General features: G+C 55.7%; 2 protein-coding genes across 4 annotated transcripts in view; one reads left to right on the top strand and one right to left on the bottom strand.

Moving 5' to 3' along the window:
* DNAJC5 (DnaJ heat shock protein family (Hsp40) member C5) overlaps nt 1-11995 on the bottom strand; it is a 37927-nt gene extending 25932 nt beyond the window's left edge. The window contains exons 1-2 of one of the 3 annotated variants that reach the window (XR_006815262.1): nt 11331-11995; nt 3027-3141 (exon numbers count right to left, since the gene is read on the bottom strand). The gene's annotated coding sequence lies outside the window, so the exon portion shown is untranslated. The remainder of the gene's footprint in view (nt 1-3026; nt 3142-11330) is intronic. The other 2 variants (XM_045980277.1, XM_045980278.1) reach the window with 2 other exon arrangements.
* Nucleotides 10105-12659, top strand: LOC123926663 (serine/arginine repetitive matrix protein 2-like). The gene is made up of 4 exons (XM_045980600.1): nt 10105-10399; nt 10506-10788; nt 11988-12440; nt 12520-12659. Exons 1-4 carry the CDS (start codon nt 10105-10107, stop codon nt 12623-12625), a joined length of 1137 nt encoding a protein of 378 aa, XP_045836556.1. The 3' UTR covers nt 12626-12659.
* Nucleotides 12660-13135: the final 476 nt, after the last annotated feature.

Genomic DNA, 13135 nt, shown 5'->3' with positions numbered 1-13135 from the left:
GGACTACGGGAGAGGGAGCACCAGCACGCACGGATGGCCACAGGCTGCAGCAGACAGGCGTCTCAGAAGAACAGAAAAGACTCAGCCCAGGGCCACACACCTGCACGAAACCTTGGGTTTCCCAAACTGACAGCTGCCAAAACGCAAGAACACTCCTCGCTCCCCCCAAAGACCTTCTAACTTACAGACGGAGCGACAGTCCCAAGTCCAGGCGGGCATTCAGTAAATGGGTGTTAAGTGACTTTTACCAGTAATGACTGTGTCCAGAAACCAAGTAAGGATTTTCTTTAGTTAACTGATGCTTAAGATACAGTAAGTTAAAAGGACAAGGAAGTCAGAAGTTGAGCCAATAAATATGTGGATTAAATAAATAAAATAGGAGATTAAAAAAAATGAACAAATAAATGAGTAAAAATTGGACGTCCTCTAAAAAGGTATTCCTCAGAAAGGAGGTTACCTGTGGGCTGACCCGGGAGAGAATCTGTCCTCTGACAAATGCACACCACTTCTGACCCTGCGCTCCAGTCCTGCCCACTCGTCCTCGGAGGTGCGAGCGACAGGGAAATGAATCTGGGTAACACGAAGTGAGGCTGGGCAATAGGACAGCCGCGCGGCACTAAGAGTTTCCAATCCCGCCGGGTAAGGACAGCCTGAACCCAGCTGAAGTCCTGCACCCAGAGCACGACATTCCCACCCTCCAGCCCTGCAGACGGCACGTCCTCCTCCACGCACACTGTGGAGAAAAACGATTCTAGGACAGAACCAATACTTATGCCCAAGAGGTACCAGAAAACCTTAATATATTCCCAAATCTAAACATGAAACAAGACAGTGGGAGACAAAATATTTCTCACAAAAGTAATGAGCATTAGGGTGTTCGGTTGTTGTTTTAAGCTCACAACACCTAAAATCTCAGGACAGTAAAGGCGCAGGTACTTTTCGACACAGGGAAGCACCAGGCTCTCTGCAAACTGGGTGTCAGAATCGGCATGCAGAGCCAGAGGACGCAGACGTCCTTTGTATCACGGCAGAAAGGGCAGAGAGCGATGGGCAGCCAAGCAAATGCCGGCTAGGAAGAGCTTCCTAAAGTCAGCGGGTGAGAGTTCATGAAACGCAGAAGATGAGGCCCCATGTCTTCTGTGTCTCCAAGAGAACAACCCCCAAACACACCTGCCGGAAACGGCATGACTTCCCTGCACTGGGATCCCTACTGCTCCGTGTGAAAGTCCCCTGGCGAGATGGCCAGCCTTTGATGAGGTAAGAGGGACATGGCTTCAGAGCGACCCCCTTCTGCAGCCGTGACCATAATCAAGCTATCCTGACAAATCTAGCCCCAAACCAGGTACATGGTGCTGGTAACCCAAATGTAAGAGAGACGGCCTGACGTCAGAGGTCATGAGTGTCAAAATACACGCGCATACGTCAAAACGGAGGGCTGGTGCGGCTGTGGTAGAACTTGGGGTCGCTGCTCTAATACCAGCCCGGCAGCCACAACTTCGGGGTGCCCCCCGTGTGCAGGCCTCTAGAGGCACACGTGCCCTAGACACCACCGGATGTTCCTAAGAAGTCTGCCGGACCGGCACACGGCCCAGCGGCTGGTGGGAGGGCAGCTCTGCGGTCACCTGACTGGGCTGGAACTCGGCTGAGCCGCTCATGGGCTCAGTAACCGGGACGAGCTGCGCAGCACCTCCACCTTCCCTCTGTCCAACAGCAACGGAAACAGTCTAGCTGGTACGTCTGCGACCGAGCGCGTGAAGTGCTCGCAAAGGTGCCAGCACAAAGTAACAGTCCGATCTGCAGACGAGAAGACGGAGGCTCAGAAACACCGAGGAAGCCGCTCGAGGTCACTGCTGGGGATTGGTGGGGTCGCCATCCAACCCAAGCCTGACCCCCCAGCCCTGTAAACTGGCTTCTCAGTGACCTGCTTCACAAATGGGAGCACTCTGTCCCTACCCAAAGCACAAAAAACTTACCTCCTTGGGCACTAAGCCTCCCCTGGATAAAGTACTACATTAAAACCCTTTACTATACTTTTACAACAAAAACAACACATATACAAAGTTTACAGTGCCGTTGGGGCGCCTAGGTGGCTAAGTCAGCCGAGCCCCCGGACCCTGATCTCGGCTCAGCCTGTGATCTCAGGGTCGTGAGACCGAGCCTTGTGTCAGGCTCCAGGCTCACCAGGCACCCTTGTTGCACACTTTTTGGATGTAAAAGGTGTTTTCTTTTTACGTCTTAAACTTAAAAAAAAAAAATCCATGTTATTAATCTGCCTTTTAAAATTACAGAAACCCTGGCTGGGGCTGGGCGGATTATGGGCGGCGCACTTGCGTGGCTCCTTCGGTGAAGCATCCGCCTGCGGCTCAGGTCACGATCCCAGGTCCTGGAATCAAGCCCCGTGTCAGGCTCCCTGTTGCCCTCTTATCCTCTCCTCTCTCAAATAAATAAATTTAAAAAATATATACATATACGGAAAACCTGGGACGCTGGGTGACTCAGTGGGTTCAGCGTCTGCCTTTAGCTCAGGTTGAGCATGATCCTGGGGCCCCAGGATTGAGCCTGGCAACGGTTCTCTGCTCAGTGAGGAGTCTGCTTCTCCCTCTGCCTACCGCTCCCCCTGCTTGTGCTCGCTCTCTGACAAATGAACTGACAAAACTTTAGAACATATGTGGGAGACCTGTCTTCAAGGCTTTGGCAGGGGGAGGGGCATCTAATGAGGCGAGGCTGTACTCAACTGTTCGCTGTCCTGCACCTGTGACCACCACCAAGGTGAGCCGTCCGTCAGAGGGGCCGTTATTCTAGGGAGAAGCCAGGACCAAGTCCACAGGCCACTGCCCACTACCGGGCGGAGCACGTGGTCTGACTTAGTGACAGGCTTACCCGCATCCGCCCTACAACATGCTACGACTCTGTGGCCAGTTTAAAATACGTCACAAGTAAAAAGTATAAATTACAGACACTTATAAAGGTTTGCTTATTTCCCCTAAACTACCACAGGTTCAAGAGTACGCCCACGCCATTAATACCTTTTTGCGTTGCAATCCACTGGCCCGAGTGAGAACAGGATGATGTGAACAGCTGGCTGGACAGACTGACCTACCAGCTGTCAAGGGTCCCCTTCGATGTTACAGTTACGCGTTCCTTGGGTTAAAAAAAAAAAAAAAATTAAGATTTTATTTATTTGAGAGAAGAAGAGGGAGGAGGAGAAGGAGGAGCGGCAGGCAGAGGAGAAACAAAGCAGGGAAGCAGGGAGCCCAGTGCAGGGCTTGACTCCCCCGAAGGGAGACGTTTAACCCACTGAGCCACCCAGGCGTGCCCTCCGTGGGTACATTTTTCTGAAAGAAAAAGCAGAGGCAGATGAAACAAGTGTGGGAGGACACACCAGGAAGGAGGAGGCTGCTGTAACGGCCTTACCCAACCAGGCAGGGTGGCGCAACAGAGAAAAGCACCAACAGAAACAGCGGTTTGAAAGGTGTAAACCATGGGACACCCGGGGGGCTCAGTCGTTGGGCGTCTGCCTGCGGCTCAGATCATGAACCCATGGTCCTGGGACCAAGCCCCATGGGGGGAAGCCTGCTTTCCCTCTCCCACTCCCCCTGCTTGTGCTCCTGCTCTTGCTGTCTCTTGGTCAAATAAATAAATAAAATCTTTCAAAAAAAAAAAACAAGAGGGGTAAACTGTGTACGTTCTTATTTCAGTCGGGACGGGGTCTTTCGTGCTCCCTCTTCAACAGCACGCCTTGCACTAGGGAACACGCGTGACTGTCAGTTTCCTTATCTATAAAACTTGGAAATAGCTACCTTGCAAGGCTGTCCTGGGAACTGCGGCTGCTGTGCCTTAAGTGAACCGGCCTGTTCACAGAGGGTTTGTGACTGGAGGGTTGGGAATAAGGGGTCCGCTAAGTGAACTCCACGAGAAAATGTTTCAGTACCAACTCTGCTCGGACAGTTAAGAAAAACTTCATAGATAACTGTCATGGTTAAGTTGTAGACTTTCTAGTTTCATCTAAAATAAAACTGGACCACTGGATTCCATTGAAAAATTCTCAACTTTTGGGGTGCCTGGGTGGCTCAGTGGGTTAAGTCTCTGCCTTTAGCTCAGGTCATGGTCTTAGGGTCCTGGGATGGACCCCTACATCGGGCTCTCTGCTCAGCAGAGCCTGCTTCCCCCTCTCTCTCTGCCTGCCTCTCTGCCTACTTGTGATTTCTCTCTGTCAAATAAATAAAATATTAAAAAAAAAAGGCAATTGTGCCTTCTCAGTTTAGATGTGAAGAGCCTCATGATTCAAAGTACAAGATAAATACACCCAGCAAAAATCTTTACCCAGAACACAACTGCTTTTTAAGTTAAAAAACAGATATTGATTGGTTTTACATAATTTTTAAAAGGTCTTTTTTTTTTTTAAATATTTTATTTATTTGACAGAGAGAAATCACAAGTAGGCAGAGAGGCAGGCAGAGAGAGAGGAGGAAGCAGGCTCCCGGCAGAGCAGAGAGCCCGATGTGGGGCTCGATCCCAGGACCCTGAGATCATGACCTGAGCCGAAGGCAGAGGCTTTAACCCACTGAGCCACCCAGGCGCCCCTAAAAGGTCTTTTATAACCAAATTCATTTTATTTAAAACTAAGTTCTTGGGGAGCCTGGGTAGCTCAGTGGGTTAAAGCCTCTGCCTTCGGCTCAGGTTATGATCCCAGGGTCCTGGGATCAAGCCCGGCATCAGGCTCTCTGCTCAGCAGGGAGCCTGTTTCCCTTCCACTCTCTCTGGCTGTCTCTCTGCCTGCTTGTGATCTCTGTCCGTCAAATAAATAAATAAAATCTTTAAAAAAAAAAAACAAAAAACAAAACTAAGTTCTTAACACAGCCCAATTTATTGCAACTGGCAAAAAAAAAAAAACAAAAACCTGAGATATTATTATCAAACCCTATAGCAATAGCTTAATGAGCACCAAAACATAAAACCTTAAGATCTCCTGTGAGTGAAGAGGAAAAGACACACACTGTCATGTAACTTTGTAATATATGGCAAAAATTACAAAGTCTGTACTCTCTGACCTAGAAACTTTTCATTATTTATCTTAGAGAAACACCCTCTCACCAAAGACATGATTTCTTTGTTTCTTTACTTAAGATTTTACTTATTTATTTGACAGAGAAAGACTGACGGAACAAGCAGGGGGACAGGGAGCAGCAGGCTTCCCACCGGGGAGGGAGCCCAATGTGGGGCTCAATCCCAGAATCCTGATATCACGACCTGAGCCCAAGGCAGACGCTTAACCACTGAGCCACCCAGGTGCGCCAAGACACTTCTATTTAGTAAGAAAAATTCAACGGGACTGCCCAGCTGAGAGTCAAACATTTGCTCTGGGCTAATCCCTTCCAACAACAGGCAGGGGAAACAGCACAGGCCTGCCCTGCCGAGCCCAGCCTCGCGCCCACCCAGGGCCTGCAACTTAGCTGGGGCTGTGTGCTTCCAGCCCCCTCCCCGCCATTCTACCAGGACTGACTGAACCCAGCCCCCAGCCGCTGAACCGATGACTGGAGATTTGGGTTCTGCCGGTTTCACTATACCCTGCCCCCCCGTGACACAAACAGGCACCGGCAGCGAGTGCTGTCCAAGAAAGGGACCGGCCATCCCAGAGTCGGCCAGGAGGGGGCAGAGCTGACGCGGGTGCGAGTCAGCATTCCAACCCTCTGACTCCCAGGACCGCAACTTCATAACCATCCGGCAGAGAATTTCCCAGAACACAGCAATGGAGACACCAGACGACCGAACGTTTTGTCCAATCACCACGTTCGCTGGTGACACACGTTCAACATAGAAAAATTAGAAAGAGAATAAAATTACAAAGAGTCCATGAGGACAAATAAGGTTCATTCACACTCATCCATTCAGGGAATATTCACCGATCGCTCATAACATATCACATAATTTAAACATATTAGTTGGGTTTCTGCCAAAAACTAAGTTTTTTTTCTATTTTTATTTTTTAAAGATTTTATTTATTCATTTGAGAGAGAGAGAGAGCACACAGAGTGAGAGTGAGAGGGAGAAGCAGATTCCCTGCTAAACAGGGACCCCTGATACAGGTGCGCATTGCGCATCCCAGGACCCTGGGACCATGACCTGAGCTGAAGGCAGAGGCTTCACCCACTGAGCCACCCAGGCGCCCCTTGTTTTGTTTTTTTTTTTTTGAAGATTTATTTGAGAGAGAATCTCCAGCAGACTCACTGATGAGAGAGGAGTCTGACGTGGGGCTCTATGCCAGGACCCCGAGATCATGACCTGACCTAAGCCGAAATCAAGAGTCCAATGCCCAACCGAATGAGTCACCCAGGTGCCCCATATAGACAGACCTTTAAAACAAAAAGAGAGAGAGAAAAAACAGATCAAGCTGGCATAATGAACAACCTCTCACACCTGGTCCCGCTACGTACTCCTCTCCTTAGAGAGTGAGACGCCTACACACCATTTCTGCCGTTTCGGTGTTAACCAATATGCCTGCAAACGCACAATGTTCTCAAACCAAATCAACGCAGAGCATGATGAGAGACAGAATCTAAACTGAAGGCTGTGCGGCAATCTAATCCTTCAATCTTCCCGGCTCCCGAAACAGACCAGCCGCTAAGCCTCTTCAGGCGGAGAGGTCACTGTCTGCGAGGCAGCCCTGGTGTCAGGACAGAGAGGCGCCGTCACTCTCTCTCATAAACGTCCACAAGACAGACCTGCTATCCTCTCCCAGCATCGCTGTCGCCTGTCATCAGGGAGGCGCTGATGAGACACCTTTCCACTTACCGCCGCCCACTCCCCCAGCAGGCAGGCAGGGCCGGTACCGTGACCCCCACTTTAGTGAGGCCCCTGTCATGTGAGCCCTAGTCTTGTCATCTTCAGGAGGAAAGTCAAGCACAGACTCTGCTGACCCACAGGGGACGTCTACGGCACAGGACGCTCCGATCTAAGGACCCAATCGGAGCACCGCAGGCGTCATCTGAGGAAAGCTGTCGTTGGAACCGCTACTCACGAAGTGCCCGGAGACTCACGAACGCACCACTGAGCGCTAAGAGCCTCCTCGCCACTTGGGCAAAGACTGGTCACCGAGCTTGACACCAGCCCCAGAAGACACGGGGGTCTGCCTCTCTGCTGGAAAACTGGCTGCCTCGCTGGGTGCGCCACTGTTCGCCTGCGGCACGACGTACACCAGAGCTGCAGAAGGTTCGGGGATTCTTCAAGGGTGCTTACACCTGTGTGAACCGCGCTCATCTTACTCCCCGACTTTAGGAGCAACTCCCACCTTAGACAACATTCTTTTTTTCTAGGATTTTACTTATTTACTTGACAGAAACAGAGAGAGCGCTCGCGTGCACACAAGCAGGGAGAGTGGCGGCAGAGGAAGAAGCAGGCTCCCCGCAGACGGTGCGCCGAATTCAGGACTCAATCCCGGGACCCCAGAATCATGACCTGAGCTAAAGGCAGACGCTTCACCGACTGAAGGGCCCCAACAAAATTCTGTCTTATCACGACCCCCCCAAGTCCACTGCAGTTTACCCAGCACACACCTACTGAGCCCCCACTGCACCCCAGGGCCACTGTGAGCCGCTCACGTTTAGGCTCTAAAGAGGCACCGTCCAGCAGGGGTGCGTGTCAGGTAGGCGCCCTGTCAGAAACTGGTACAGAAGGCCTCAATTTTCACATTCCGGGTCTGAGACAGAGCAAGGCGCTGGTCTCCAGGGTAGCTCCCTGCTGAGCACAGGGCCACCTAGCCCCCACGTGCCAGAAGGACTCCAGACAAGAATGGCTCAGACACACACAGCACCCTTTCAATCTCTACAGCACCTTAATTAACAGAACCTCCCTTAGGGGCGCCTGGGTGGCTCAGAAGGTTAAGTCTCTGCCTTGGGCTCAGGTCATGGTCTCAGGGTCCTGGGATCGAGCCCCACATCAGGCTCTCTGCTGGTGGGGAGCCGGCTTCTCCCTCTCTCTCTCTCTGCCTACTTGTGATCTCTGTCTCTGTGTCAAATAAATAAACAAACAAATAAATGTAAAAAAAAATTGAGGGGCGCCTGGATGGATCAGTGGGTTAAGCCTCTGCCAACGGCTCAGGTCACGATCCCAGGGTCCTGGGATCGAGCCCCGCATCGGGCTCTCAGCTCAGCAGGGAGCCTGCTTCCCTCTCTCTCTGCCTGCCTCTCTGCCTACCTGTGATCTCTGTCTGTCAAATAAATTAACAAATAAATGTAAAAAAAAAATTGAACGCCCCTTAGAAACACAAGAGAATCCCCTCATTCTGCGTTAACAGGGGCATGAGAAGGGTTGCAGAGTCCCTCAGTTCACCAGGCAGGACTCAGCCTGCTGCTGCAGAGCCTCACAGCAAGGAGTCTCAGCTGAGGCTCACCCCGCAGAGTCTTCTCACAGATCACCCCATCTCAGTCCGCTGAATCAACAAACGTCACCACGTGTTAAGACTAGCACGTGGGGCGCCTGGGTGGCTCAGTGGGTTAAGCCGCTGCCTTCGGCTCAGGTCATGATCCCAGGGTCCTGGGATCGAGCCCCACATCGGGCTCTCTGCTCAGCGGGAAGCCTGTTTCCTCCTCTCTCTCTCTCTGCCTGCTTGTGATCTCTATCTGTCAAATAAATAAATAAAATCTTTAAAAAAAAAAAAAAAAAAGACTAGCACGTGGGGTTTTTCCGCGGGAGGGTGGGGGTGGAGGAGAGGGAAGAGAGTAACCAAAGACAAAGTTTCTAGAAGCATTATTACCAGATCTGACTTTAAAAATTTATTTTGAGGGCGCCTGGGTGGCTCAGTGGGTTAGGCTGCTGCCTTCGGCTCAGGTCATGATCTCAGGGTCTTGGGATCGAGTCCCGCATCGGTCTCTCTGCTCTGCAGGGAGCCTGCTTCCTCCTCTCTCTCTGCCTGCCTGTCTGCCTACTTGAGATCTCTCTCTCTGTCAAATAAATAAATAAAATCTTTAAAAAAAAAACAAACTTATTTTGAGGGGCACCTGGGTGGCTCAATGGGTTAAAGCCTCTGCCTTCGGCTCGGGTCATGATCTCGGAGTCCTGGGATCAAGCCCCGCATCGGGCTCTCTGCTCAGCGGAAGCCTGTTCCCCCCCTCCCTCTGCTGCTCCCCCTGCTTGTGCTCTGTCAAATAAATAAATGAAATCTTTTTAAAATATTTTAAAAATAAAGGGGGGTGCCTGGGGGCTCAGTGGGTTAAGCTTCTGCCTTTGGCACAGGTCATGGTCTCAGGGTCCTGGGATCGAGCCCCACATCGGGCTCTCTGCCCAGCAGAGAGCCTGCCCCCCCACCTGCCTCTCTGCCTACTTGTGATCTCTGTCAAATAAATAAATAAAATCTTTAAAAAAATAAAAAAATTAAAACTTATTTTAAAATAATTTAAATTAGAAGTTGCAAAAAAGATTTTGGGGGAGGTCTCAAGCAGCTCTCTGATGGTTTAACTGGCTGTCCTTTCCCAAAGGGCAGGTGCTTGCCACACTTCCCTCAGAACCCAGGCCTCGAAGTGCTCAGTGCACACTCATAAGGACTTCCTGGTGACAAGCCACTGAGCGGCACCGTGGTCACCGGGCTCCTCGCTATCAGCTTCAACAAGTGTCTCCTGCCATGTGCCCACACCCGTCCTTTGCACAAAGCAGACTCCCCACAGACCCATCTGAGCAACAGAGTAAACACGGTCAGAACAACCAGCGCTCAGGATGATCAGGGAGGAAAGGGAGACGGGAAACGGGAGGTGGCGACTAAAACTCTGGGCAGGGCCTGGCTTCATGGAGTGTGAGGATGCGGAAGTGAGTGTTCCCGGCAGACGGGAGGGCACAGAGTTCGCCAAGAGACCAGCAAGAAGGCTGCGGAGGCAGGGGAGGGTGAGTCAGAGGGCCAAAGGTGGGAGGCTGGTCGCAGAGGGTGGGAGAGGCCGGACAGGCAACCCAGAGGCCACACGGGTCCCTCGGCAAGGATCAGACAATCCACCACATCCCCGCCCGGGTGTCTGCTCCCCACAGAAGCCGCGGTGCTCTGCTCACACCAGGGCCAAGGCGCCGGCCTCAGAGGGGCCTGCCACACGTGTGTCCCTGGCAGTCCTGTGCTGGTCCACAATGACCATCCACAATGACCGCTGGGGGGACAAGGCCATCTGGGTCGCACAGATCAGCCGCACAGCCAGCCAGCCAGAACCAGCTCCTGGAGCGCGCGGTTTGGCCCTGAGCCCCAGAGCCCCGACACAGGTGGAAGGAGCACTTCGCACCCCCGAGGATGACGTCCCCGACGCCCTCACACCCGGCTTCCGACTTCAGCCCCGGACACTGCTCAGTCCTCAACTCGGAAGGACGTTTCCGAGGAGGAAGCACGAAAGCCACGTCAAGTGGCCGCAGCCCGGGCTCCGGGGCGCGGGTGGGCAACCACGGAGGCGGCGCGGCGACAGAGCACTTCTGGCGCTAGGACGTCCGCTCGCCGCCAGCCGGTAAGGACACGCGTGTCCGACGCTAACGCAACGCAGGCGCCTCCGGCCGCGGCCGGCGGGTAGAACACGGGAACTCCCGCTTCCTCTGCCCGGAGGAACCAAGCCCGCGCACCGGCCCCTCCCACTGTCCCCTCGAGGACCACGGGGCGAGGCGGCTCGAGAAACAGGGTTCCCGCGAACCAGACGATGCCTCCGGACGCGTGAAGGAACAGATCCCGTTCCCGCGCTGCACCCCCGGGACCCGCGACCAGACGCTGTGGCTGGGTCAGAGCCGCGGCTCGCGGCGCGCCGCCCGCCCCCAGGAAGGAGAAGACCCCGGGTCGGTCACGGGGACAGTGGGGCGGAGGGAAGGCCGCGCGCGGGCCGCGATCCGGCAGAATGGGGGAGGGACCGAGGGAGCCCGGCGCCCCCCGTGAGACCCCCGGCCCCGCGCCGCGGCCCCACCTGCCCACCCACAGGCGAACGCACGCCGCTGCGGGAGGCCGTGCCCCGACCAGCTCAGGGCGGCTCGGCCCGCACAGACCCCTCGGGCCGCCCCTGCCCGAGGCTCGCGCGGGCCCGGGACCGCGGCGGGGGGGGGGGGGGCGCCTTCCCGCCCGTCCCCCTTTCCAGATCGCGGCGTCCACCGGGCCCGGCCGCCACAGCCGGCGCTGCGCGAAGCCCCCTCCCCCGCCGGCCCCCGCCCTGCGCGCCCCCCGCCCGCGGCCCGGAGGGAGGGTCGCCGCCATTGCCGGCTGCCGGCGCGCCGCCCCGCGGGGCCCGCACCCCGCGGCCCCCCCGGCCCTCACCCCGCGCCCCCCGCAGACCCGCGCTGCCCGCCGCGGCCTGACGGGAGGCCCGTGGGGCCCGCCGCGAGCTCACCTGTCCGCCCGCCCGCCCGCCCGCGGCTCCGCGGCTCCGCTCCTCAGCTCCGCGGCGCTGCTGGGCAGCCGGCCGACGCGCTCTCAGCCGGGGCTGCGTCTCGGGGACCCCGAGCGGCGGCGGCTGCGGCGGCAGAGGGCGCGGGAGCAGCACCGGCACTGGCGGCGGGGACGCGCACGCTCACGCACGCTCACGCACGCTCACGCACGCACCCGCACAGGCGCGCGCGCCCCCGGAAGAACGTGGGCTCCGCGGATCGGAGCCGCGGACGGGGCAGGCCGCGCACGCTCCCAGAGCGCTGGGCTCGGGGGCGGGGGTGAGGGAGGCCCCGCCCACATGGGGCGGAGCTGAAACTGACAGCCGCGGAGGCCCCGAGACGCCTTCCGTGGGAGGAGCCTCGAAAGACAGCCCAGGGGCGGAGCCCCAACTGACAGCCGGGGAGCGGAAGTCCCGGGAGCAGTGGGCAGAGCTCGCTCCGTGGAGCCGGAAGCGCCTCCCGCCCGGCAGGGGCGGGGCCCAGGGGCGGGGCGGAGCCTCCCGCCAGGGCGGACAGGTGCTGCTGGGGGCCCCGGGAAGGGGGGAGTGCGGGGCCCTGTGCGGCCGCCGGGCTTGCTCGGCGCCGTAGTAAGACTCATAACGTGGAACTGCCCTCGCCAGGCGGGAAAGAACCGGAGGCCGACGCCCCCCTTCCGCGGACCAATGCGAGGGACCGGCGTTTGCTCTTCGCGGGAGCTCAGGGTCCCCGCCCCGCCGTCCGACCACTCTCCCAGAATCGCCTTCCAACAGCGGCGTGGACAAGCGGGAGCACCAATGTCCACGCACGTCCCCTCTCCAGGCAGGGCTCCTGCGCATCCTGTCGACCGCCGGGGAGGGCTGCCTGCCCGCCACCTTCCGCCGTCACTCCCCGGAACCCGAAGCAGTTGTGCCGCTTATTCGGTGCCTGCTCAGGCCTGCTCGGCTGGCGAGGGCCCGTCCTCGTGCAGAGCGGACCCCAGCACATCTGTCGTCGGTGCTGCGGCCTGCTCGCCTCCACTCCCGCCCACTGGCCGTGTTCCGCGGAGCGGAGTTGTCTTCTAGACGACCTGATGACGTCCATCCCAAGACACCGGAGTAAGATCCAGGCTCTGCCCACAAGCCCTGACCCCTAGCTGCCTCTGCCCTCTTCTTACACCTCCCTGCCGTCATGCAGGCTGCACGTGGCAGAGAGCTCAGGCAGCGTCCGGCGGTTAGGACGCCGCAACATCAAGCAGGCGGTAAGAAAAGGCCGGATGAAGACTGCCGACTCAGGAGGATGAAGGATCCCAGGACAGAATCCCAGGAGGAAGGCCAGAATAAAACGGACCTGGTACCAGGACCAGACGGAAGCTTGTGTTCAGCCTGTGAGCCAGGCCTTAATGAGTCTCCCCCACCCCCATCTTGACCTGGTAGTTCCACTTTAGGGATATCTTTCCTAAGAAAATGTTCCCAGATACAGAAAAAGGTTTATGCTCTTGATGGTGTTTCTTATAATAGTGACAACGAAAACCTGCCCAACTATACAAGCACACTCAAATGGAACAGTATAGTTTTGTGGGTTTTTTAAAAAATTATTTTGTAGAGGGAGAGAGAAGGGCAGGGAGGGTCAGAGAGAGGGATAATCTTAAGCAGGTTCCATGCCCAGTGCAGAGCCTGATCTGGAGCTTGATCTCATGACGCTGAATAATGACCCAAGCCAAAATCGAGTCAGCTGCTTAACCGACTGAGCCATGCAGGCGCCCCTGGAACACTATAGTTATTAAAAATTTATACAAAGGGGGCGCCTGGGT

The sequence above is a fragment of the Meles meles genome, chromosome 16 (genome assembly GCF_922984935.1).
Source record: "Meles meles chromosome 16, mMelMel3.1 paternal haplotype, whole genome shotgun sequence".
In the NCBI taxonomy this organism is placed as follows: domain Eukaryota; kingdom Metazoa; phylum Chordata; class Mammalia; order Carnivora; family Mustelidae; genus Meles; species Meles meles.
Note: the sequence above shows the minus strand (reverse complement) of the source record. Positions and strands in the feature narration are given on the sequence as shown.

What these genes read in the sequence shown, in the direction of transcription:
- LOC123926663 (XM_045980600.1), top strand. Translation starts at nt 10,105, where the DNA reads ATGACCATCCACAATGACCGCTGGGGGGACAAGGCCATCTGGGTCGCA. An exon ending in GCCCGGGCTCCGGGGCGCGG is followed by an intron (nt 10,400 to 10,505) that starts GTGGGCAACCAC and finishes AACGCAACGCAG; the next exon opens with GCGCCTCCGGCCGCGGCCGG. An exon ending in GTCCATCCCAAGACACCGGA is followed by an intron (nt 12,441 to 12,519) that starts GTAAGATCCAGG and finishes GCCGTCATGCAG; the next exon opens with GCTGCACGTGGCAGAGAGCT.